This window comes from Ochotona curzoniae, unplaced genomic scaffold (genome assembly GCF_017591425.1).
Source record: "Ochotona curzoniae isolate NIBS_2020 unplaced genomic scaffold, NIBS_Ocur_1.0 contig_1302, whole genome shotgun sequence".
NCBI lineage: Eukaryota > Metazoa > Chordata > Mammalia > Lagomorpha > Ochotonidae > Ochotona > Ochotona curzoniae.
The window spans coordinates 5,422,707-5,448,954 of record NW_024465035.1 but is presented as its reverse complement, the minus strand read 5'-3'; the positions used below and the strand labels follow the sequence as shown (position 1 = coordinate 5,448,954).

At 44.7% G+C, this 26,248-nt stretch overlaps 1 protein-coding gene across 1 annotated transcript in view; it reads left to right on the top strand.

The window, feature by feature from the left end:
* Positions 1 to 26,248, top strand: part of COL6A5 (collagen type VI alpha 5 chain) — a 97,435-nt gene that overhangs the window by 12,345 nt on the left and 58,842 nt on the right. The window contains exons 3-5 of the mRNA XM_040963046.1: positions 17,327 to 17,422; positions 17,708 to 18,307; positions 22,992 to 23,624. Of these exons, the coding sequence (XP_040818980.1) occupies positions 17,356 to 17,422; positions 17,708 to 18,307; positions 22,992 to 23,624 (1,300 nt within the window). The 5' untranslated portion in view covers positions 17,327 to 17,355. The remainder of the gene's footprint in view (positions 1 to 17,326; positions 17,423 to 17,707; positions 18,308 to 22,991; positions 23,625 to 26,248) is intronic.

Genomic DNA, 26,248 nt, shown 5'->3' with positions numbered 1-26,248 from the left:
TGGGCGTGACTGTTGAACTTTTTCTCCCCCTGGCTTTCCCTCTGAGATTCCTCTCTGATGCTCTGCAGAAATTGGACACTTTGGAGCCAAACAATGAGTCCTCAGGCAAGTAGCCCCCGTGACCTCAGCTCCCCAGATGGTAAAGAAGGCTGCCCTCGGATTCTGAGAACTGTCTGCATTTGGCAGCCCCGCGCTTCCCTGGAACTCGCTGCACATTGCCAGCAGCTGGAGGTCTCCAGACACTCTCACTTAAAAGCCATTGCGGGCCAGGGCCAAGCCCAGGAGCGGCGGTGCAGCGCCACTAGGGCGCACAGACTCCACCTACACTGCGTGCTAGTGGCGTGCGATTCACCCGCACCTGCCCCTGTGTGCATGCAGTGGGGCTTCAACGGCAGTCCGTATACTGCACCTGGGCACCCCGGGGTGCCTGTCAGAGAGCTCTGGGAGCCCTCGGGGGCTTGGAATGTCCAGAAATCCAATAAAGCTTGGTGAGTGTGGGGTCTGCGGTGGGCCTGGGGACTTCCAGGGCTGACTTGCCTGTGTAAGAACCTCCCCTGCTGGTGATTTTGGGTAGGTAGATGTGCCCTAAAAATCTGAGTTTCCAGGCATTTGACAAATGATTGAGACTATAGTTCTAAAAGGCTGGGCTCCTGGAACTGCAAAGGACTTTAGTACAGTTACTATTTGAAGAGTGGTCCACAAATCAGCAATATCTCCGTTCCCCGGAAGCTGTATACAAATGCACGTTACTGGCCCGCCCCATACTTGCAGAGCCCTCATCTCCTGGGATGTGTGTTCTAACAAGGCTGAGGGCAGAGGGGTCCTGACGCTGCTGAAGTTTGAGAATCGGAGTATTAGAGGTTTTCTTTAGGCTGCCACGTAGACGCCAACTCGTTGCAGTTATTCCCAAAAAAAAGCAGCAACAGGCGCGTACACACACAGCCACAGGGCATTGTCTGCAGGGACTCCCTGCAGAATAATCCTCTTGCAGTGCTCTGCGATTGTGAGAGCTGCTCTTCTGGCTGAAGCTGAAAACTGCAATCTTTGCGACATCCTCCAAATAGCACTCCAGACTGTAACAAGCATTTTGGAGTCTGCGTTCAAGGCTGTCGGGTAAGGTTGTGTCGGAGCGCTGAAGGTTTCAGTCCGCTCGCTGTTCCACTCCAGCAGCGTAGCATCTCTTTAACCCCGATCTTTGTATAGCTTGGTGTAGTGCTCCATACCTCCCATGCAGTTTGGTTTTTGGTGCTCAAGTGTTATTTCTAGAGTTAGCTGTTTGGGTTTTGCTGTAAATACAGAGTTCCAGTTTAGATATTTTGGGAGAGATATATTCACTGTATGTGTTGAGCAAAAATCCTTCCAAATTTATAACAGGTGTATGTTTCACAAAGTGAGAGAGTGTGAGCAAGTGAGTGAGAGCTCTCATGTGCTGGTTCACTCTGTCAGTGCTTGCAGCGGTTCCATGTGGTTCAGGCTGAAGCCGGAGCTGAGAACTCCATCTCAGCTTCCTACAGGGGCGCTGGGGCCTGTTCTGTTGCCTCCTAGGGAGGGTACTGATTCTAGTCCTGACTTCAGTACCCATATGGGATACTGATGCTATAAGCAGAGGGCTAGCCTGTTACAACGCTGTGCTGGCCCGGGAAGTGGGATTTTACTACCTGCCTGCATTGCTTCCAGATGTTCCCGAGTTTCCTGCCTGTGGTTACACTAATGAACTCTCTTTAATAGAGTAAAGCTGAGCACACAGTCATTGCAATGATCATGAAATTATACCTATATAGTTTAAATGAAACATCTAGAAATCCTATTTGCAGATATACATAAAAAAAACTAAACAAGCTTTCTGTTTGGTCGGTAAAATCTGGAGGTGTTCCTGGAAACATTAGGAATATGGGAGAATAAAGTCTGCTGTTGTAAATATTTCGCGTCCCGGATCATGGGTGCTCGATGAGTTTGTTCCTCAGCAGCCAGTGGCCACATGCGCGGCCGTCTCTGGTGAAGTGTCGGGTCCAGCACAGAGGCCTCCTCTTCATGCCCGTGGCTTTCCTCTTCCCTAAAGGGAAGATGCTCTGCCCCTGACACCTTTGCCCAGAAGCCTGTAGCTGTGGGCATGGACAGCATTGCCAGTGATGTGCACGTTTCTTGATGAAGATGTCAGTCTTGTTTGACCTCTATTCCAGGTGCACCCTGGACAGGTGCAGAGGAAGAGGAGGTGGACACTGCCCGAAGCTGAGACCTAGAATGCAGGAAGGGCTGGCTGCTGGGGCAGCTGGCAGTTCGTTTATCTATGGCACTCTGTTGTACTGAGCTAGATGCCCACAACTTGTTTGGAGTCTCATGCTCACAGCCATTTTTTGGAGCTGTACATAATGTGAGACTTGGTCTCTGAAAGGCCTCTGTTAAGTTCCCCGTTGGTTGACAGCACCGTGTGACCGACACCTCAAGCTCTCTCCCTTGGCATGAAGTAGACTCCCCTGGTTGTCAGATCACAATTATCTTGTCAGATCACAGGAACAAGAAGTGACAGCAGCAGTGGAGTTATAGCTTTAGAAAAGCAATTAAGCACAACAGAAAGACATGATCTTTGCAACAAAAGACTTCAAACATTTGGACAAACTATGCCACTTGTTTGAGCCTCAGTTTTCTCATATGCAATATGGGTATGTCTGAGGCTAACTTAGAGAAGCGTAAATCAGATTTGCTGAAGCTAGTATGGTGTGGTTCAGATACAGAGTCCATGTGGCCCATGGCATTTTAGAGTATTCATAGAAAGTGATGAATCATGGGATCATTGCATAAAGTTTTCAATTTTACTATTAAATATACGTGACATATGTGAAGATTCAAGTAATATGAACATACAAATGTGACACATTTACCAACTTAAAAAGATGTTCACAGTATTTTAATTTTTAAAAAAGATTTATTTATTATTATTGGAAAGATAGATTCATATAGAGTAGAGACAGAGGGAGATCTTTCATCTGCTGATTCACTCCCCAGATGCTGTGAAGGCCAGAGCTGAGCCCTCAGAAGACCAGGATTCAGAAGTTTCTTCTGGGTCTCCCAAGAACATGAACCATCCTCTGCTGCTTTTCCAGGATGTTAGCAGGGAGCTGGATTGGAAGCAGAGCAGCTGGGACTAGAACAGGGGATGCTGGTGCCACCGGCAGAGGGTGTTCACTGTGGGAAGCAGCACGGGGCAGCTCAGTTATTTGGGTGTCTGATCTCCGTGTGGGAGATCTGGATTCTGTTCCAGCCTAGCCGAGCCACAGGTACTGCAGGTGTGTGGAGAGTGTCTGTCAGTCTCTCTGCCTCTTAAGTTAAATAAATATAAATTTAAAACTATGAGGAAAAGGCCACGCACCGCATAATCAAATTTGTAAATAACAATGTCATGATTTAAGAGCTCATCTTCTTGGGTTCAAATCCAAATCAGCATTGCATGACTTCCTAGCTCTGTGGACTTAAATATTATTTCCATCTTCTATTCTATGGGCCAGTTGTGAAGGAAAAATACCAGATTGTGGCCGGCACAACATACAGGCTATGTAAGTGCTTGCTGTTCCAGATATACCATTGCTAAGTTAGTCAGGGAGAATTATTCACCTGAGGACCAAGTTATTAAGATACCTGATTGCAAAACACATCTGGCAAAAGATAAATATTTTTTTTTATAAAGCCACATGCAGTTAAAAATATAGTGAGAGTAAAAATTTCTGTTTCCAGTAGCAGCGAACTATAAACTAGCTGAGAGCTCTAAGTGTGGAGGAGCAACTCCTGTTGGATCTCATGATTCTTAATGTTAACCGCCCCCCCCTCACATAACCAAAGGCTGCTCAGCCCAAAGCTGGATCTCATGCAAAAATACTTCCAGTATAAAGGGAAGCATTTACTGTATGCAAAACAAATATTAGGAATTATTGTAGTAATCAGAGGAGAAGCACGCTGAATTCAAGGCAATAGATGCACACAAGGCAACACACATCTTCTGTAATTCAAGGGCCGCAGTCAAGCAACAGGTACAATAAGTGTCAATGCCGAGGCAAACACAAAGGAAGATAGAGTCCTTATGGAAGCCGAGTTTTGGAGAACAGACTGTAGATTTCAGGAGCAGCTTTGGGGATATTGTGTAGGTTGTGCAATACAAGAACAAGGAGAACAAACGGACTGCACAGTATGACAGCTAACCTAGGACTAAGTGATTTTTGTGAAAGAAAAAGGAAAGGGACCAAATAAGCATAAGACAGTGTATTTCCTTGATCACAAAACTTATCAATTTCAAGATGTATTACTGATTTAAAGATGGCTTTGGGGGGGAAAATAAAAGGATATATTAACATGAGTATATTAAATGGGTGTGTCACAAGGTGTTTTTCAGTTTAAGAAATATTAAAATGTGAAAAAGGTCTATCTTTTAATTGGGGAACTGTGGAGTTAGATGGAAAAGTTCCCAAGTCAAAAGGCTGAGCTGGCAGATAAAATTCTCATTATGATCTGGAAGAAAGAGAGAGGAGGGAAGGAGGGAGAGGCAGGTAAAAGGAAAGAAGAGATGGGGCAGGAAGAGAGTCAGGGAAAGAGTAAGAGGGAGAGGGAGAGGGAGAGGGAGGGAGAGAGAAAGTGAAGAAAGCAGAAGCTTTATTAGTTTGAGATTTAAGGATAAAGGACTAACTATCCAGGCAGGAGAAGAAAAACCAAAGTTGCATCCACAGCATCTCTGGGTGAACTTCAGAGGCTGCTTATGCACCAGGTTATTGTGCTTTCTGAATGTCTTGAGGGGCTTCCCTAAAATGCATTCCATATAAACCAGTCTGTCAGCCTCCAACTGTAATCAAAGTGTAATCAATGCACCTTGAGATGTTGCAGAATTGTAAAAAAAAAAAAAAAAAAGTCAAACGTGACGTCACCCCAGACAATGTTTCTTGGGGGTCTCCCCAACTAGATTGTTATACTCAGAACTTGACCACAGGGAAAGTTGCAATTAATAACTAAAATGTTTTAACTTGTGTTTCTAAATTGATTTACTTAGTTTGCTCTAGTTGAAAATAGAATACATAAGCATGTGGGCGTTTGTGTGTAAAAAACTTCTGAATTTGTAAGCAGTGGAGGAGAAATAGGAAAAAGAGAAAACTGATGATAAGGAAAAAACATTAAAAACTAATAGTGGGGAAAAATAAAATTAATGTGTAAAATAGACATGGTAAAATTAGGCTCCAGCATGTGTTTTGAAATATAAAACAAAGGTGGCTCATCTTACTCAAAAAGAATAACAGATTAGATCAAACTGCTGAGTCCCACCACATGCTGGATATAACTCCGGGAGAGGCACCACATGAAAGACGTGTGAATACTGAATGCTGCGCCATTCTCAAGAAAGCAGAGTGTGATGTTATCCTCACAATGTTAGTGTTAGTACAAATATGCCAAGTGAGGCGTGAGAAATGCTTTATATCTATTTTTTTACTATCCCTTTTCTTTGTTATTTGCATCTTTTTCCCTCTAGCCAAGGCTTTATGGAGTTGGTGCCATTGGCTCTCTATTGACGCAGCACCATACAGAGCAAGGGAGCACCACACAGGGAGTCAGAGCAGGTTCTCTGTGGGAGCCTGCCATCTAATGGAGCTGTGTCATCAAGGGTCACATAGCAGCGAGTGCCACAGTATGTCATACACATAAAATAGCCAGCAGGTGTCACAGTCTGTGAAGCCCACGCTGTGGGAAGCAAAGGGGTGTGGATAGAACCAGTCTTCTAGGGGAAGCAGGCATACGCTCACATCAGACCTTGGGAGATTAGACAGGCAAGCGGAAGTAAGGGTGAGGCCCTGCATTGATTACGAGCTTTGTCCCATCACGAAAGAATATATTGTCTTTTGAAGCTCCCAATAAGCATTTGAAAATTTGAGTACTTTATCTATTAGGCCATAAAAGAAACCTCAGTAGAGCCCAATAAAAGAGAAACATTACAGCCCACATTCCCTAACTGCAATCTGTCGAGATAAAAAGTAATTAGTAAAGGTTGGCAGTGCACTTCCACCAAAGATCAAACAACCCCAATAAAACAACAAAGTGAAAATTGAAAATCTCTAGCCAGTTGAATAATTTAAAGCTACAATTGAATAATATCTGGCCCAAAGACAGTGATGAAAGTACTTGCATATTAAAGTTGTTGCTGTGCTCTGGATAATGCATTGCTTCAAAAAAGCTTTCATTACTGAAAACAGAAATAAGTAGATTAATCATGCTATTCAAGAAGTTAGGGGAAAATACCACATGCAATGAGTCCAAATGAAATAGAATGAACTAATGGCAAACATAGAGAACTGAGAATTAAGACAAAGACAATAGCGTTTATTTATAAATGCAAGATCTTCTGGGGGTAAACCTCTAGCAAAAACAGTAATTTGCTTAGTTACTGAAACTCAGAAAAGAGAAGAAATACATACTATTAGGAATGAGAAACTTGAGATAACCACAGAAGACAGAAAATAATTTATCTGGTTTTAATGTGAGTAATATGGAACCTGGATGAGCTGGGAAACGGCAGAAGGATGTGAGTGTGTAAAAGCATTGGGAAATTGACGCGCCTGTCCGCTGGAAGGAGTTCAGAACTCCTGAAGGCTGACTGTTTGTGGCTGTCACAGGTAAATCCCCAGAAAGGTCCCAATGACAGATCATTCCACTGTCATGGATAGTTAGGAATAAAGAAAAAGAAGAAAAGCTTTCATATTGTTGCTGTGAGTCCAACAAAATTAACTCACAAAAAGAAAATAGTAACATGATGATTTTATCATGATGCAAAATTCCCATAGGAAATATTAGCAAGTGCAATCTAATAATAGATAAAAGAAAACGCAGGATGACTACATGAATACATTGCTAGAATTTATTCTAGAAAATAAGACGTTGTTCAATATTAAGGACTCTGATAAACTGGTCGCTAATATGGTGTTAAAATGTAACAGTTCAGAGAAGAAAAAGGACATATGATAGCTGTATTAATTCATGGCTGTAGTTTTTTCATTAGATGTTGAGTGTGACCCCCTGTGAACTAATGTGGGCCTGATGCGTTTTGCTCTGGCAGAGTATTATTTACTAATTCAATTTCTCCTTGTATTATCTGGTAAACTTTCTGTTTTAAGAAATTGGTCCATTTCATCTACATTTTAAGTTAGTGGGCATGCATTGTTCCTATGTGTTGCTTTTTTTTGTTCCTTTAATATCCAGATCTGTAAAATGTCCCTTATTTCATTTCTAATATTAATAATTTGTGTCCTCCCTTCCTTCCTAGTTCCTAATCTGGCTAGGGGCTAATACATTTTATTGACTTTTTTTTTCCCCAAAGGACCAGTCTTTAATTTTCTTGATGTTTATTCATTGACTCCTATTTTTAGTTCTATTGATTTCTTCTCTGCTTTTTATCAGTTTATTTCTTCTGCCTAAGTTGGATTTAATTTGCTTTTTTTTTCTTACAGTGAATCTCGGATAATGATTGATTTTATATTGATCCTCTGATAGATCCTCTTAAACTAATAGATCACATAGATGTGCTAAAACTTCTCTCCATTTCTAATTTCCTTCCAGCCATTGCTTTTGCTGTAGTCTACAGTTTTGATTTCTTGTTTTCTCATTTTTAGAATTTTCTTGAGATTTCTTCTCTGAGTCATGTTTATTTAGGAGTATGTTGTTGGGGCTGTTGCTGTGTAGTGGCGGGTAAAGCTGTTACCTGTGACTCTGGCATCCCACACTGGTCCAGGCTGCTCCACTTCCCATCCTGGTCCCCATTACTGTGTCTGGGAAAGCAGTGGAGGATGGCCCAAGGCCTTGAATCCTTAATGCTTGTGGGAAACCCAGAAGAAGGTCTTGCTCCTAGCTTCACCTGGGCCAAGCCCCAGCCATTTAGGGGGTGAATCAGCAGATGGAAGACTCTCTCTCCCTCTCTGTCTCTTTTCCTCTCCCTCTCTTTCTCTCTCTCCACTTTTCTATAACCCTGCCTGTCAAATAAACAAATAAAATCTTATAATGATTAAAAGTGTATAGATAGAAATACATAGTTTAATCTCTACGTGTTTTTGGATTTTCCCAACCATCTTCTTGTTACTGATTTCTAGAACTTTAAGAGAATGTGCATTCTGTTTTTGTTCAGGGAAGGTATCTGATTAATGATGGCGTTCAGTTAGATTGTGTCCTTGTTGCCTTTTTGTCCCCTGGATCTGTCCATTTCTGACACAGCCATATTGAAGTTTCCTACTGTGGGAAAGGATTTATGTATTTCTCCTTGTAGTTCCACCAGTTTTGTCTCATACTGTTTGATATTCCGGTATTAGACACACACTTGTTAAGGATTGCTGTGTCTTGGAGATTTGACCCAATTGTCATTAGACGTTGTCCTTCTTTGTTTCCGATTACTTTCTTAGCTTTGAAGTCTGGCCTGTCACAAATGAATACAGATAGTCCTACTTTCTTTTGGCTAGCTGGTGCTGCTGTATCACTTACAAGTGGTGCAAGCCCCATCTACTAACAGACTACTCCTCTCCCCTCCCTCCTGACCCCGTAGCTAAGGCTTCTGTGCAGTGCTGGGGCTTGGAGCACTCCGGGGGTCCTGGGATAAGGCCTCAGGTTTTCACTGATTTCCGGCTCCATGCAGGCTGCTCTTTACCCGGATTCTGTCTCTTAGGGTGGCTTCAGGGACTGGAGTTGGGCATTCTCTTCCTCCAGGTCAGCTTGGCTGTTGGAAAACTCCAGCAGGGTTGATTCTGGCTCTGTAAAGAATAGACTGCTTTGGTGTATTTTTTTTTTTTAAAGATCTCTCCCCTCATCCTGCTACGCCACGAAGACGTTTTTCCCTGATCTTCATTTCTTGAGGTGGTACTTACTTAAGGGGTGGATCTGCCCTAGGACCGGGTTCCCTTGAAGGCTTTGCACTTTTAGCTCTGTCTTGAGGGAACCCCTGCCGCTCTGCGGCATGTTGGGGTAGCAGATTGTCCACATGAGGGGAGAAGTGTTACTTTTCAGTTGGTTCAGCTTTTCACTTGTTTTTTTTTGGGGGGGAGTGGGGAAGATTGATAATTGCCTGGGCTATGTCACGTCAGACTAAAAGTCAGAAATTGGGGCATTTTTAAGGGAAAGACAGTGTGTTATTATTGTGCTGAGAACTAGGTTATAAATTGGTATCATCCCAGAAGACAACATCTTAGACTGTAATTTTTTTTTCTCAATTTTTCATGTCTGCTCTATTTAAATTTTTAAAACGAACCAAGATTGTTCCCAACCTCAGTATTCTAGAACTAAACACATTTGATATTTTTAAAAAATTCAGGATAGCTTTCTACATACTGAAATCTGCATTTACCACTGACCTGTGATTTCCGGTTAGTTATGCTTAGTGAACATTCACTGGCTTTGCATTGTATTAGCACCAAAGAGCCTCACTAACAATGAGATAACCAAATATGTAAATAGTACAGTTAAACAAACAAAGCACCTAAACTGCTTAAAAATAGTGGCATGGACTGAGTGTGGCCAATGGGAGGGTGGAAGGTGGTTGTTCGGCCGCATCAGCCAGGGCAAAGGCACGTGAGGTCATGGAGTATAGCTGGGATTTTAGTTCAACTTTGGGATAGAGGAAGACCTGGTGTGGGATCAATGTTTTGTGGATGCCAGAGGAACTAGGATTGAGAGGTTCCCAGTAGGAAGGAGTTGTCAGGAATGCCCCAATGTTGGTTCTCCGGTGGCTGTTGTAATCAAAGCTTTCTCAAAGTTGCCAAGGGCCTGTGAGTCAGGAGACTTTTGCTGGTGAATCAGTGAAACCCAGAGATGGGTCAGGCTTGTTAAGGTGCTTGCAGTTGATGTCATCAGATATGTATCTCTTGGCCTTAGGCTGCTTCTTTGTGGTGGCAGGAAGATTCCAGAAGCTGCAAAGTTCTCTTCCATAAATTTAACAAGTGTGGCAGCAGCACTTTCTCCTAATGTGTCTAGCTAAAGCCTACGTATTGACCGATGCACCACAATTCTGGGTGTCAAGCTCAGACACTCTTGGCTGCATCAGTTGAGTGACTGTCAAAACCCAATCCTAAGCCCAGTTTGTTTTCCATGAGGATTTCTGCACCTATGTGGCATGGAAGGGAGGAAACAGTTCTTCCAAAGAGAGGGGTTGTTGAGCAGGCCACACCCATAGATGCCTCCTTCTATGGGAGATGTTTGCAAGTCCCAGGACACTCTGGTGTGACGGGTGACAATGAGAAGAGCAGAGCCATGCCACAAATTCTTAACAGCAGCATCAGTAATGAGGCACACGCCCAGATACCAGAGATCAAACAGCCCCAGGAGGGCAGACTACAACTGCAGTGGGAATTGGGCATTGAGAAAAGGGCTTGTCCAGGGGCTTCCTGATGTGGGGGCGAGAGAGGGGAGCTATGGTCCAGTGCCGTTTGCAACAAATCTTGTGAAGTTTTGGCAAATGGCAGTCTCAGAAACATAAGCAAGACATTCTTCTGTCTGGGATTATTTAGTCAAAAACATCTGGTAAGTCAGGCTATGGATTAGTTGGTTAAGTGGGAATTAATGAAAAAACATTTAAAAAGAGATTTGCTGCCTGGGTCCTCTGGAGTCTCCAGGGTGCGTTAGCGTGGGTTCTGCCAATGCTGTGGCTGAGTGGTGGCCTCCTTTGCCCTCCTGAGAAGATTTCCGAGAAGAGGCCCAGACCTCGCGTGGGGAGAGAGGCCCAGACCTCGCGTGGGGAGAGAGGCCCGGACCTCGCGTGGGGAGAGGGGCCCGGACCTCGCGTGGGGAGAGGGGCCCGGACCTCGCGTGGGGAGAGGGGCCCGGACCTCGCGTGGGGAGAGGGACGTCTTATGATGAGCATTTCTAGAGCACCTACACTCTGTTTCCCAGATCAGAGCCTTTTGCAGCTGAAGATCCACCCATATTTTAAATTATTATTAATTACATTGCATTATGTGACACAGTTTCATAGGCTCTGGGATTCCCCCAACCCCTCCCTGTGCCCTCCCCCCATAGTGGATTCCTCCACCTTGTTGCAGTATTACAGTTCAAATTCAGTCAAGATTTTTTCTTTGCAAACATATACCAAGCATAGAGTCCAGCATCTTATTGTCCAGATAAATTCAATGGTTACTTGGGGAGACCACCTCTGGTCTGAAGGTAGAGCTGGCAGAATATCATCCCGATCAATTAAAAGCCCCAACACAACATCAACAACAATTTACAACATTATAGAATTAATTGACATGGTATTGAGTAACCAATATGTTAAAAAAAAATGCAAGTTCTTAACCACTTCCTGTGACTACTCTGTTGACATTTCAATTTTAGTTTATATACAGAACCAGCTGTATACACCTTAAAATGGTTATAGGGTACTATTCAACTCTCTCATGTCTATTTTCATTTTAGTATTTGCCAGTTTATAGTGTTGAAGCATAATTTTGCTGAACTTGGCATATTTTAGGATAGTCCAAACTGGCTTATAACTCTAATAAGGCATATGTCAACAGTTGAGGTGCAGAACAGTTTTAGGAGGGGTGTGCAGAGAAATCTTCCATTCCCCAGTGAGGAGCAACTAATCTCTGTGTCCCATCTAGTAAGGTATGTGTGAATCCACGCTGACCATTTCCTGTCTGCTTCTTAGCTTTCCTTGTTGTTCTCTATCTATTCTAAATTTTTTTTTTCCTTTTTCCTTTTCTTTTTTTGGCGGGGAGGGAGGCTTCAGAGCAATCCTGATGGTCATTGCAAGATAGGGTGGGGATCCAAAGTTGGAACTAAGTAAGGACCAGAGAAAGCTCCTCTCCCTAGTTCCGAAGGAAGTTTACTGTTCTGTTTCTGCGGACTGCTCAGGGCTCCTGGCTGTTGTTCCGATGACCTTGGATCCTGCGAAGAAGGATTTGGGCTTCTTCCATCCCATGTGGGAGATCCAAGCGGAGGTCACCCTTTTTGTTTTATAGACGAGAGGGACTCATGATGGGGAATGTGTGTTCTAATGCCTTGCTGTTCTTTCCACCGCCCCTGGTCCAAGTTGTACAAGTCTGTATGTGTTTCCTTAGGACACCTGAAGTGTTATATTCTTAAAATAACATTGCAACTCAGTCTTTATTTGTTCTGAAATATCACCTTCATGTGTGTTTTTAACAAGTCTTCGCCGTGTACCTGCTGCATACCAAGCACTGATACAGGGCCCACTGATAGCTATTGTGTAATAAAGTTTGTAGTGACATTTCACTCAGAACTGATAAGGCTCATTTTTTTTTTTTTTTACTGAACTTACAAGATAAGCCCCTTACTTCGAGGCTTAACCATGTGGGGTTTCTGTATTTGCTCTTGTACAAAGTGATCCTGGTTCCCTGAGTAGACTGTGTGCCTTTGAAGGGTAATTTTTTTAAAGGTTTATTTTACATTTATTTGAAAGACAGAGTTACTGAAAGAGAGGAGGGAGAGAAAGAGATAGAAACTCCCATGTGTGGATTCATTCCCGCAACAGCCAAGACTGGGTTATACTGAAGTCAGGAACCTGGAGCCTCTTCTGGGTCTCCCACATGGGTGTATGGGTCCAAGAGTTTGCCCATCTTCAGTTACTCTCCCAGGAGCGTTGGCGGGAGCTGGATTGGAGATGGAACAGCCAGGTCTTGAACTGCCATCAACACTGGATTTGGCAGCCCATTCCAAGTGGAGGCTTAACCAGATACACCACAACACCAGTCCCTGAAGCGACTGGCTCATGCATTTTAGTATTTGAGTGCAAGATCCAGCAACAGTTGCATAAATGGCAACGCCGGATGACTGGGCAAGTCATCATTAGTAGATTTGTTCATTAAGCTACGGTCTATTTTTCTTCTTTTTTTTTTTTAAAGAGCTCTTTTATTTATTTGAAAGGCAGAGTGACAGAGGGGGAGAGACTTGGAGAGAAAGAGATCTCTTCTGTCACTGGTTCACTTCCCACAATGGTCACAACACCCTGGGCAGGACCAGGCCGAGGCTGGGAGATGGGCACTCCATCTCCATTGCCTTTGTGGTTGGCAGGGGTCCAAGTACTTGTGCTGTCTCCCACTGCTTTTGCAGGCACATTAGCAAGGAGCCAGATGGGCAACACGGCATCTGGGACTTGAACCAGTGCCCTGATATGAGATGCAGGTATAGAAGGTGGCAGATTGCCCTACTGCATCACAATGCTGGCCGCCGAGGTCCCTGTTTCTTCTGATAAGTTGTATTTGTCTTGGTCTTGGCAGACAAAGGCATAAGCAATTTTGCTTTAGTCCTGTTCTCATACGCTCAGATGAAGATGTCCTTAAAATGGGATAGGTTGGGCCTGGCACGGTAGCCTAGAGGCTACTGTCCTCGCCTTGCATGCAAGTGCTGGGATCCCACATGGGTGCTAGTTCATGTCCTGGTTGCTTCACGTTCCTTCCAGCTCCCTGCCTGTGGCCTGGGAAAGCAATCAAGGATGGCCCAAAGCCTTGGGATCCTGCACCCATGTGGGAGACCTGGAAGAGGCTCCTGCCTCCTGGCTATGGATTGCCTCGGCTTCAGCCGTTGTGGCCACTTGGGGAGTGAACCAGCAGACAGAAGCTCTTTGTTTATCCTCTGTAAATCTGCCTTTCCAATAAAAACAAATAACTGGTAAAAAGAGAGAGAGAGAGAGAGAGAGAGAAAAGAGTGGTATGGTCCTGCATTTGTTGATGGGGTTTTTGATGGAGACGAAGCATGTCTGGCTAGACCATGGTGTGATATTGTGGCTGAATCAAGAGGGCATGAAAACCAATGGAAGCAAGACCATGGACAGCCATGATTATGTGCCCTCACTGCCCCTACTGACAGGAAAAGTCGGGATTCCTTCCATGAGCTCCCAGAAATGGGCCAAAGCACCAAATCGGAGACCGAGATTTAGGCGATAGCTCTGCCATGGGCAGGCTTTGTGTCCCCATGCAGGTACCAAAGTGAGTGGACAGCGTATGTGCGGGACAAGGCCTTTACCACTAGAGGGCGCTGTCCCTAAGCGTATGCCCCTCTTCCAGCTGCAGTTCCACATTCTTAGCAGAGCCTTGTGTTGGCTGCTGGGTGCAAATTTCCCAGGTGAGGGATGATGAACCAAGGGAGGTTGAGGCAGGCATTTGATAGAAGACAAAAAAGGGTGGAGGACCGAGGGGAGATGACATGACCTGTGCTTCTTATTCTCTTCCCTTTTCCTTTCTTTGGCTGCCAAAGCAAGAAGACAGAAATCCGGTTTGGTGGTGGTTGGAAAATACTGTCTGTTGTGTGTTTGATTTAGGATTTAGCAGTGTAAACTTCCAAGATGTTGTTTGCATATTTATTTCCAACTCAGCCTTTGTTGTGTTATTGTTATTTGCTAAATCATGTCCATTTCTTTTGGTAGCAGAACCTGCCAAAAAGTTGCAAGCTTGGTCATGTCCCTGTCTGTCTCACTAAGCTTCTTTTCCCTCTAGCTTTACCATATATTACAAAACAGACTACACTATAGAAAGTAGTTTATTGTTTGCACCGGGTAAGGTTGGTCTCCCCAGACAGTTGTGACCAGAGCAGTGTAAGCACAAGGAGATGTCACCCTCGAAGCCCCTGTCCCGGCAGTGGCCCTGACAATGCCCTGCGATTGCTCCACGTGCGGTAAGTACACTCACAGCGAGTGGCAGAGCTAGCTGGTTGCTGCCTGCTGTTCTGTGGAGCTTTCTCTCCAGAGGTGCAGTTGGGATGTTAGTTCTCAGTCTCCAAGAGTTTGACTGTGTGAGTGGCGTAAGAGCACGGTGAATTGGTTTACTTGGTAGCTGCTTAAGCTTGGGGTTTCTTGGTGTCCCTCGTCTGGTTTGGAATCTGTCTCCTCTAAGATGGCACACACACTTCAGTAAAGTTGCACTTGCTCACATCACTGTCTTCCTCGCGTCCTTCCATCAGATCCTCCTGGGGTCTGAAAATTTTAGACTTAGAAATGTGATTGATCTTCTCCCAGGAGCTGAGGTTCCCACTCTGGCATGTTGGAATCATCCTGTCCTCGTCTTCCGTTTCTGTTCTCCTGATGTAAGAAACTTGGTCTGCAGTGAGTTGGCCGTCAGTGCTGGCTTCGGAATCCAGCCTTCCCGCTCCCCACCCCAATGCAAACTTCAGGATGTCAGGGAGAAACAGGGAAGTTAAGCTCTCCTTGAATCTAATAGCCACAGAAAGTTAACATTTAATGAAAGGTGGCTTCTTGGCATATCTCAATAACCTGGGGTAGAAGTGTTTGCGACACAGGGAAGGATTGAGAAAGTTGGAGTTTTACAACCTAGACTACAATCATTAACTTTCTCTTTTCTGGAAGGCTGTCCTCTTCCATGGTCTTAGCACCTGGAGAAACAGAAGATTTTTTTTTTAAAGATTTATTTTTATTGGAATGGTAGAGTTGCAGGGAGGAAAAGGGGAGACAGATTTCCCATCTGCTGGTTCACTCCCCAGATGCCCGAGTTGGTCCAAAGACAGGAGCCAGGAGCCTCTTCCTGGTCTCCCACATGGGAAGAAAGACAATAACAAGTATTGGTGGGAATGCAGAGGAACAGGTTTGTATGTTGCTGGTGTGAATGTAGAAACAATGTGACACTTTGTCCACATGTTAAACATAGTTACCAGAAGACCAAGAATCCCATTCCAAGGTATCTACCAGAGAGAAACAAAACCATTCATCTACACAAAAGTTCTGGTGTGGATGTTCATAGCAGCGTGATTCCTAATACTTGAACAATAGGAATCATCCAAATAGCCACCCACTGAAAAAAAGATTGTAGTGTCATATATCCATGCTGTAGAGTATTACTCAGACATTAAAAGGAACTAAAAGCTGATACATACTACAACATGGATAAATCTTGACAACAAAATCAAAAAAGCCAAACACAAAAATACCATATATGATATGACTCCACTTACATGAAATGCTTCTCTCTCTCTCTTTCTCTCTCATCTTTCCCTCTCTGTATGATTCCGACTTTCAAATAAACAAATCTTTAAAAAAATGTTGTGTTGGTTTCAAACTTCTTATGCAAACACAGATTTAGCTTTCAATTCCATTTATCCATGAACTTCGGAAGTGTCCTCATAATATAGTTATTAGATATTATAGGTATACCACTGTTAGTAATTATTGACTTTCTTGAGCCACAATTACTTGGAAGAAACCTATTTCCTCTTTAATAAAATGGGGGTTTAGTCTAAACTATTGACAGGGCGTCTTTCAAATAAAGCTTTCCCTGATTCTGTCAGTCTTTCTGCAACATCAGCAGTTTCAACCAGGGAAGGGAACTGAAGAGTAAAAATTAACCTTGAGATCATTGGCATCTTATTTATGAAAAATCTGTCCTTCCAAATTGGTCATTTTGATCTAACTCTTTGTAGGAATTCTGTGAGATTTCAATTTTCCATGAAGATTTCTGATTGGTTATAACTTGCATGTAAAGGAATACTAAAATAATCAGTAAGATTGGCTGTGACTTTAAGTGATAGAAGCGTTTTTGTAAGGGTTTCAAGAAGAAAGAATAGGAGTAGCTGCAGGCTTTTTTGAGCCCAGCTATGAACTTACTAATAGGCATTGCTGGCAAAGCAATAGGAGAAAAATGGCTGCACGAGGTGTCTCCTATCATAGTGCTTGGGTTTGATTTCTAACTCTGACTCCTGATTTCCACTTCCTGCCAAAACCAATCCTGGGAGGTAGCAGTGACGGTCCAGGTAGTTGAGCTCCTCTTATGTTGGAGGCCTGGATTGAGTGAATGGCTCCCGACAGAGCCCAGTCCTGAACCTGGTGGAGACCTAGGGTGTGGGCCGGCAGATGGGAGCTCTCTCTGCTTCCCCCAAAAGAAAAATAACAAATAAACAAACAAAAAGCAGCAGAGCAGAGACGTTCATTTTGTGAGGACACAGATTTTCAATAGGGTTTATAGTATAGTGAATGAAAGCTTGGAGGCTGCAGGCACCTTATCTGGGTTAATCTCCTCGACCTGCCACGCATTGACCATTCTGTGCCTCTGTTCCTTTGTTGATTGCATGACTAAAAATCTCGCCTCCCTCTAAGCTTGTTGTGAGGGTTAAATTAGATGATATTTAAAAACATTGAGAAAGCTACCTGAGCTATGATAAAGGCTCAGCAAACAGTAGCATTATGTGTTTTCAACAAATATTCCAACTGTTTGGTGAATGCCTAATAAACCCTCTTGGCACTTCTTGAGAGACGCTAGCTCTTGCCATCTTGTGCTCCAGTCCAGCGATCCTGATGGTTATTTCCTGACATACAGTGAGCCTCTTATACTGTAAGCATATATATGTACTTTTTTTTTTTCAGAACAGAAGCAAGAATATTTCACTAACAAAATGAAGACTTTGTTCATTTTGTTTGTCCTGTTCCTTTGGACTGAAACATTGGCAGACCAGAGCCCAGGTACTGGTTTTCTTTATGTTTATTATTTTTAGGAATTTTTGGTCTCAACAAAGCTTATTTTAATAAATAGAAATTGCCTCTGGAATAAAGCTATAGAAAGAAACCCTGTGAGCTAAATTTAGTGCAGTCAGCTTCTTTGGCATTCTAACATAACAAGTTCGACCTCCAAAAAACATTTTCTTTGGGATTCTCATACCCTTAACACTTGAGCATGTCTCAAATGAACACTAGGCTTCAAAACATGAAGACTCAGCAGTAACTTTGACTTTGATGGTCTTTTGATAGGGCCAGGCCCTCAGTATGCAGACGTGGTGTTCCTGGTGGACAGCTCCGACCACCTGGGCATTAAAAACTTCCCCTTCGTGAAAACCTTCCTGAACAAAATGATCGCCAGCCTCCCCATCGAGGCCAACAAGTACCGCGTGGCGCTGGCCCAGTACAGCGAGCAGCTCCACAGCGAGTTCCAGCTGGGCACGTTCAAGGGCAAGGGCCCCATGCTCAATCACATCAGGAATAACTTCGGCTTCATGGGCGGCTCCCTGCGCCTCGGGAACGCACTCAGGGAGGCGCACCAGACCTACTTCTCCGCGTCCGCTCAGGGCCGGGACAAGAAGCAGTTCCCACCCATTCTGGTGGTGCTGGCTTCTGCCACATCTGAGGATGACGTAGAAGAGGCGGCAGAGGCCCTGCGCCAAGACGGGGTGCGAATCATCTCCGTGGGGGTGCAGAGAGCTGCGGAGGACGACCTGAAGGCCATGGCCACGGCTGGGTTCCACTTCCACCTTCGGACAGTCAGAGACCTGAGCACGTTCTCTCAGAACATGACGCAAGCCATCAGGGACGCGGTGCAGCACAGACCCACAGGCCACCCTGCCGACCTGGAAGGTAAGGGCACCAAAGGCTGAGGGGGCAATACTAGTTTTAGATTTCTCTTGGTATTCACAGCTCCTGTTCTTGCCTTAGGACAGCAGCACTTCTCATCTTCATCCATTTCCTGTGTGTGTTCCCCTCTCCTATGCCCGGCAATGAGCTTCTGGCTCCAGGAGGCAGATTCAACAGCTTGGATTGATGTCTGTGTTCTTTGGTCCTAGCATGGTGCCTAACAGGGAGTGGGTGTCCTGTTCTCTAGAGAGTGAGCTCAAGTTTTACAGATAATAAGATAACTGCTGCTCTCTGCTTCCGCCAATGTCATGGTGCAGCGTGGGGCTTGCAGTAAATACGCAGTAAATGCTTGCAGACTGACCTATAGTGACTGTGAGCCTGGGAACTTAGAATGAGATGCCCATTAGCAGCTGTCCGACTGGGTAACCTGTAGGAAGGGAACGCTGCTGCTTTGACACCAGCAGCTGCGCAGAGCTCTGTGGTCTCAATTCTCCTGCACCCTTGTAGTCCTTCTTAGAGGTCAGCATCTCTGTTGAGTACCAGGACCTGCCAGAGCCAGAAGTTCAACTCATCCTTTGTACCAACCATGGATTTTATGCTGATATTGTCATCCATATCTTTTGCACACTTTGGTTATTAAGATGCATCTCTTAGTATGTAAACATTTTTTTTTTCTGAAGAGCTACCATGCAACAACAGTACAAATTCCAGTACTTTCAGCTCTCAAAGTGAATTATCGGAACTATTTTTGACAGGCTGATGGGCATGAATGTGATCCATTGGAAACAATTCAAATTGATATCCGATCCTTTTCTTATACGATTTAAGTCCTATCTCCAACATGCAGTCTGCCCAGCTTGCTGAGCCCCCAGCCCCAGCCCCAGCCCCAACATACACACACACACACACACACAGTGCCCTATACAGCTGCAAAGCCCTTCTGCCAGGGCTGCACCCCCAACCCCCTGTTAGTGCGGCAGTACCTCTGTTGTTCTTGGGGAGCTGCTTGGTCCCTTGGGAGAGTTCTTGCTTTCTCTTGAAGCTGCCCCTTCCCCCCAGCAGATGGCAGAAGTGCCTTCCCTTGGGTTAGTCTGCATTTCATGCAGGCGTACAGGAAAGCATTTTCCTGCCGGCTTTTATTCCTGATGTCCTCGGCCAAAAGGAGGAGTACCCAAGACCCTCTTTGCGGCACAGCCTCTCACATGTGTCCTTTACCACAAGACAGAAATCAAAGCTCCTGGAGTAGAGATAAGGCTCCTTGGAAAGCACGGGTAAGGCAGGGGAGACTGGGGTGGAAAGTTGTGCATGCAGTGTTGATGAGTAGGCCAGAACAGGCCAGTGCAGGGGTGCTCACTGCAGCACTCTGCTCACGGGAGGACCCAGCCATTCTCTGCAGATGAGGGTAGGAAGAGGCCCTTGTACAATGAACTTTCCTGGCCACCTTTCTGCTCAATTGGTAACTGGAAGCCGTTCTGAGCAGGAGCAGTGTAGAACTAAGACCCAGGAAACCACCTGCTGTGATGCAACTTGTCCTTGAACTGGAAGTCAGAAGATGCAGACAGTACCTCTACCTGGCTCTTAGGCTCTTGGACAAGTGACCGGTATTGGCACCCTCATCTGTTGGTGTGTATTGATGATCTGAAAACTTCCTTATCACTCCACCATTCCCCAGTTCCATTATTGTAACTAGGAACTGATTGATGTTTAGTCAGACCAGGTTGGGCTTCGATACCCAGTGGATTTCCTGAAGGATGACTTTATTCCTCCTGTAACTTTGTGGTGCCAGTACTTGGGGTGGTTGTCTTTCCTTATTCAGCTGTCTCAGTGATAGATCTTCCAGTTTCTTTTTTTTTTCCTTAAGATTCATTATTTATTTTTCTTGGAAAGTCAGATCTACAAAGAGAAGGAGAAAGAAAGATCCTCCATTCTCTGGTTCATTCCCCAAGTGGCCGTAATGGCTGAAACTGAGCTAATCAGAAGCCAGGAGCCAGGAGTTTCTTCCGGGTCTCCCATGCAGGTGCAGGGTCCCAAGGCCATCTTCTGTTGCTTTCCCAGGGCACAAGCAAGGAGCTAGATCGGAAGTAAAGCAGCGGGGGTATAAACCGGTGCCCATATGGGATCCCGATGCTAAGACAGGGGCCTGAGTCACTAGGCTATTGTCCTAGCCCTTCCATTTCTGATGTACCTCCCAAAGTGCCTTGGATGTTGGCACTTCCACAGTTGGTGGGAGGAGCAAAAGATGGGAGATCATTTCTGGGTGAGTTTGTGGGTGACCTCTGGAGGTGACACTTGCTACTTCTGTTCACATTTCATTGGTAGATTTTAGTCATAAAGCCACACGCACATGAGCCTGGGAAATCAGTTGTAGCTCCCTGGTCAAGAAAAGGCGATTTGGTGAGCATGTTGATCTGGGCACTGAGGAGTTCCCTTTCTTCTCCCCTTACCTAGAGAGTGCTGCGGTTGTATAACAGGTCTTGGGCTGTGTACTGCTGTCCCTAGAAAGGAGCAGTGGTGACATTCCCTCTGGGAACATTAGATTCTTTAGTCTGCTAAGCAACCTCTTACCTGAGCAGTCCAGCGCAGTCGCTCTTCCACCTCTAGAAAATGTTTTAAAGCATTTACTTTGTTTATTAAAAAAGGAGAGAGAGAGATCACCCAAGTGCTGATTTCTCCCCTAAATATTTATGACAACCATGGCTGGGCCAGGCTGAATGTAGAACCTAGTAACCAAGTCTGGGTCCCCCCACATGGATGGCACAGACTCAGGCAGCCGAGCCAGCGTCTGCTCCTCCCAGGGTGCACATTAGTGGGAGCTTGTCCCTGGAGCACAGCCAGGACTTGACCCCAGGCACTGCTAGAGGATGTACAGGTCGCAGGTGGCATCCTAGCCCCTATGCCCAAAGCCTGCTGCCTTGTCCCAGGGCCCCCTGCTTCTCCCTCCTGACTCAGCTCACAGCACCACAGGGCAGCAGAGCACTGCTGGCCCACACCCTGCCATTGCCGTCAAAGGTGAAGATCAAAGGCTTTGCAACCAGGAAGATCTGGGTTCAAACCCCAACACTGAAGAAGTCATTTAAATCCAGAGCTTCTGCATCCTGAACTATAACATCAATAGTATCTACCTTATATTATGAGTAAAGTAACTTCTATGGCATTTGGCTCGCAGTTTACTATTATTGAGAGTAACAGCTATTCACAAATAAACACTACCTTGAGTGGGTCATGCTGCAAGTCTGTTCAATCCAACTGTGAGGGATTTAGAATTGATTGGTAGATTTATGAGAATTTTTTTTTTAAAATTCCACAGTTGTTTTTGAGCTCCCACCAGGTGCCAGGTACTGGAAAGATAAAAATGAATAACATGCTTCTTGGCTTCACAGTGCTGATAGATGGTTCTGGACAAGGCTAAGCTCATCTCTTGGATACACTTCCACAAATGAGGTTCAGTCACCAGTGCCCTGAGCAGGTGTTTGATGTGAATGCAATGTACTCACCGATTATATTTTTTGCAGATGAATATATCAACCACTTACCTCCTCTCGGATGCCCAGTAGTATTCCACACTTAGCATGTCTGAAATAGAAATTCTGAATCTTGCTTATAGCTTGTTTTTTTTTTTTTCCTATCTTGGAAAAAGATGCCACCAACCATCTATTGAGTTGTTCAGGCCTCAACCCCAGGAAGTGCTCACCTCCTCATTTCTTCTCCCTACTTGCATTCAATTTCCCAAGTCTTCTGTTCTCCCGCTAAATCATGGCCTCAAACTGCCCTTGTTGCTCCAACTCAGCTGCTGCTGTGCGAGTCCAGGAACTACCACCTCTTTCTGGACTAGACCAGTAGTTTCTTAACTGGTCTCCCTGAATTTATCATCTCCCCTTCAGCAACTGGAGTGATACTGAAAAGACTTAAATCAGACCATGTGACTCACAGGAGATCTGGGTCTTGCCTCTCTCCAACTTCACCCATCCTTGTTTGCACGCCTATTCCTCGCATGTTCCCGTTTCTCCCTCTTCTTCCTGCCGGAATGCTGCTTTCTTCGGAACACAATGTGGTTGAAACCTTCTCTTCATTCACTTTTCCGTTGACTGTGATCCTCTCAGAGGGTCCTTCCTTGACTTCCTTGACGTCTCCAGTCGGTGACTCCACCTCTTTCCACATCCCCTGGACTGTCACCCAGTCTGCTCATCTGTGTTAGGTGTTTGCTGTCACTCACTGCTGTCTGCAATAGTACAGGCTTGTTATCCATCCTTTCCATAGAGGGTGAGCTTCCTGAGGTTGCAGATATTTCTGCTCACTCATCCTCTCTGTACCCCAGCAGAGAGGTGGTGGTGGTAGTGATGGGAGCCATGGAGATGATGGTGGTGGTGGCAGTAGTGGTGATGGAGGTGGGGTGTGATGGTGGTTCTGATAGTGGTGGTGGTCATGGAGGTAGATGGTGGTGATAATGGGGTGGGACGGACAGAGGATGGTCGTGAAGATGACAACCGTGGGGGATGGTAGTGAGGTATGGCAAGAAAATCGCTAAGAAACCTTTGGATAGAAGAACATCAGATGCAAAGCTTCCGAAGTCAATAATCGTGTAAGTCTTGCCTCTCCCATGGATTTCCCCCCACTAATGCCTCTTGGCAATTTTTTTAGTAGTGGGCCAGTGGTTTATGCTAATCATCCTATCTTCTACCTCTCATAGGCCCCTTCCCTGAACCCTGCCGGAAAGACTCATTGACTGACCTCATGTTCTTGGTGGATGAGTCGTTTGGGAGCACCCAAAATCTCAGGAACCTGCAGACATTTCTGGAGAACCTCACCAGCTCCTTGGACGTGAAGGAAAACTGTGTGCAACTGGGGTTGATGAGTTACAGTGGCAGCACCCAGGTGCTGGCTTCTCTCAATTCAAGCAGAAGCCAGTCTGAATTCCAGCAGCAAATCCAGAAGCTGTCTGTCCGGGCTGGGAGAGCCAATCTGGAGGCCGCCATAGAGCAGCTGAGGAGAGAAGGCTTCTCGGAGGCCAGTGGCAGCAGAAGGGCCCAGGGGGTGCCCCAGATCGCAGTGGTGGTCACCAACAGGCCATCGGATGACCCAGTGCGTGATGCAGCATTCAGGCTTCGGCTGGAGGGTGTCACTGTGTTTGCTATGAACATGCAAGGAGCTAATGAAACTCAGCTGGAAGAAATAGTGTCTTACCCTCCTCGGCAGACTATTTCGCCGCTGACATCCTATGCAGGCCTGGGAAATTACTCCAAGACATTCCTGAAAAAGCTCCAGAGTGAAATATGGTCCCAGATTTCTACTCAAGGGGAACAACTGGAACTTGATAAAACAGGTACACTTTTCCAAAAAAACCTTTATTGATAAGAATAATATAAGTGGTTGTCTAGGGCTGGGGCAGGAGTGAAGAGTGACGGTGTTTGGATCAGGGAATTTTTTAGAATGCTCTAGAATTATGGGGATGTCGTAAAACATGTCCTACAACTGGATTTTGGTGATGGTTGCATAACTTTATAAATTGACAAAAACTCATTGACCAGTGCCCTTAGAATAAGTCAATTTTCTAGCATGTATAACATACTAAGGTATACAAATTAATGTTAATTACAAAATATTTTATAGTATGAACATAAAAGGAAAATGAAGCCTCTTGTGATTCTGTCTTCAGATAAATTCACTCTGAACATTTCTTGTCTTTAGTCTCTTTTCTCTTCTGCCTCTACTCTTGTAGATTCACACACATGGGCTGTAGAATAGTATCACGTTATGCACAACAGTGTCTTCCGCATTGCCTCTGATGGCAATATTCTCCAGTGACAGTGTCCAGTACAACAGCCACCAGCTATGTGTGGCTGCGGAACACTTGACGTGTGGCTTAGGCTGGTGACGAACTGAGTCTCAAAGGTGACCTCACTTTTATCCATGTTCACAGTCATGTGTGTGGTAGCATTAGACAGTGCAGGCATACATCGGAGTCTGACTGTCAGAAGAAGCTAACCCAAGAGTGATTCAAACAGGATGGAATCATTTTTATGGCTTCATAAAAAGTCCAGAGGTGAGCAGATGGCGTCAGAGGCCCTGTCTCCATCTGTGCTTTATTACTTTTGTTGTTGTTGTTTGTGGCCTTTCTTATTAGGCTCACAGTCCAACGTAACTGTTGCAGGCATCACAGTCACATCCAGCAAGCAGGAAAGATGAAAAGAGTAAGTGCAAGCCTCTGCCCATTTTCCTGGGAGTTAGACATACCACTTCTGCTTATGTCCCATTGGCCAGAAATTTGTCACATGACATACCACTTCTGCTTATGTCCCCTTGGCCAGAAATTTGTCACATGTCACACCTGGCTGTAAAAATGGAAGCTGGGAAATGTAGTGTTTGTTTGAAAAGCCAAGTCTGTGTAAAAACTGTAACACCATTAGCGTAGAAGAAAGGAGCGTGGATTTGGGGATTAACCAGGACTTTCTATCTTAGCCACTTTTCTATTATCTTTATATTATGGACTTTGTCCATTTCCTTAAATATTATGTTGCAGATTTTTCTTTAAATGGTGAAAAATTCTCTATTGCACTATATATACCATCCTTTGCTTAGCAGGTTTCCATTGTTGGTTGCAGAGGTCCATGTCCACGTTTTGCTTTTGTAAGTCTAACAGGGGTTCTCCATGTATAACTATGATTGTATTCCAATGTTTTGCTCTTTTAAATTGCTTTTTGTTTCCTCCTAGTTAAGCAGGTGCTATGTAAGACATCTGTGAATCTGCTATCCTTTTAGAGAGCTCTTTTCCAATGTCCATGCCAGGAGATCCTTAATGTGGTTTAGACTTCATTTAATTCTGAGTTATCTGTGCATATTTTTCTTTACAGATAAGACGCTTCCAAACAGTTGACATTGAAATTTGGCAGCATTCATTTAAAAATGAATTGTAGTTTTCCAATGGTTTGAGAAACTAATTTTCAACTCATACCTGACATTGGAAGGCTTAAGGTTGCATCCTTCAATAGCTCTAGATTTTTAAGGCAGCAACAACAAACAGGGCCCCTGTTACCTCCTGAGAGATGTGTCAGGGAGTGCTTCAGAGTGGAAGCTGCCGTGGTCCAGTATCAGCTACTAATAGTTTAGGATGAGTGTGTGGTATTAGGACTTTTTAATGCTGTGGCAAATGTGTGTGTGTGTGGGAAGGTGTGGGTCAAAGTGAGGACAAGAGCCATCCAAAAGCAATGGTTATCATTCATAAACCCTTCTGGCCATTGTTCCCAGTGTTGCTGTCTGACTTCGTTTGGGTCTCTCAGAAGTAGGGGTTGAGCAAGTACTCACTAAAAATGGATGTGTTAGGGAGTGTACCCCACAGTGATAGGAGAAGTGAGGGGAGGCAGATTCCAGGAAAAGAGGAGGGTGAGTGCCAAGTCCCCATGGCACCACGAGCAGGAGAGGCCCCTTGTGAAGGAGGGAAGCGAATGAAAAAACTTGCGGGAAGTAGAGTTACAGAGAAAAGCATGCAGAAGGATGAGGCCAGTTTTTTAATTTTTAAATTCTCAATTCAGTGATTTAAATAGAAGTCTGATGTGATTGTATTTTAGCTTTAAATATATTATTCTATTTTCTCTGTGATGAAGAGATTTTGCAGTAGTAAGAACAGATGGTCACCAGTCCCGTGATATGTCTCTTAAAAAAAAAAAAAAAGATAAGGCATATGTCAGTTCTAGAAAAGCCTGCTCACTTAGAGCCTTGCAGGTTTAGGAATTTCACCCACCCTGATCTGCTAAGTGACCTTAGATTAGTCCAGTATGTCCTGCTTTATTGCAATTTCTTCCCAGGCACTTGTGATTTTTAAGCAGCAAGCGGACATGGACATGACTGAGGAAGTCCCCAGGTTGACGCAAATGCCAGAGTCCTCACCCTTCAGACCCTGCGCCACCTCACCTGCCTCCACAAACCCTCTTCACAAAGATGCTAGTGAAC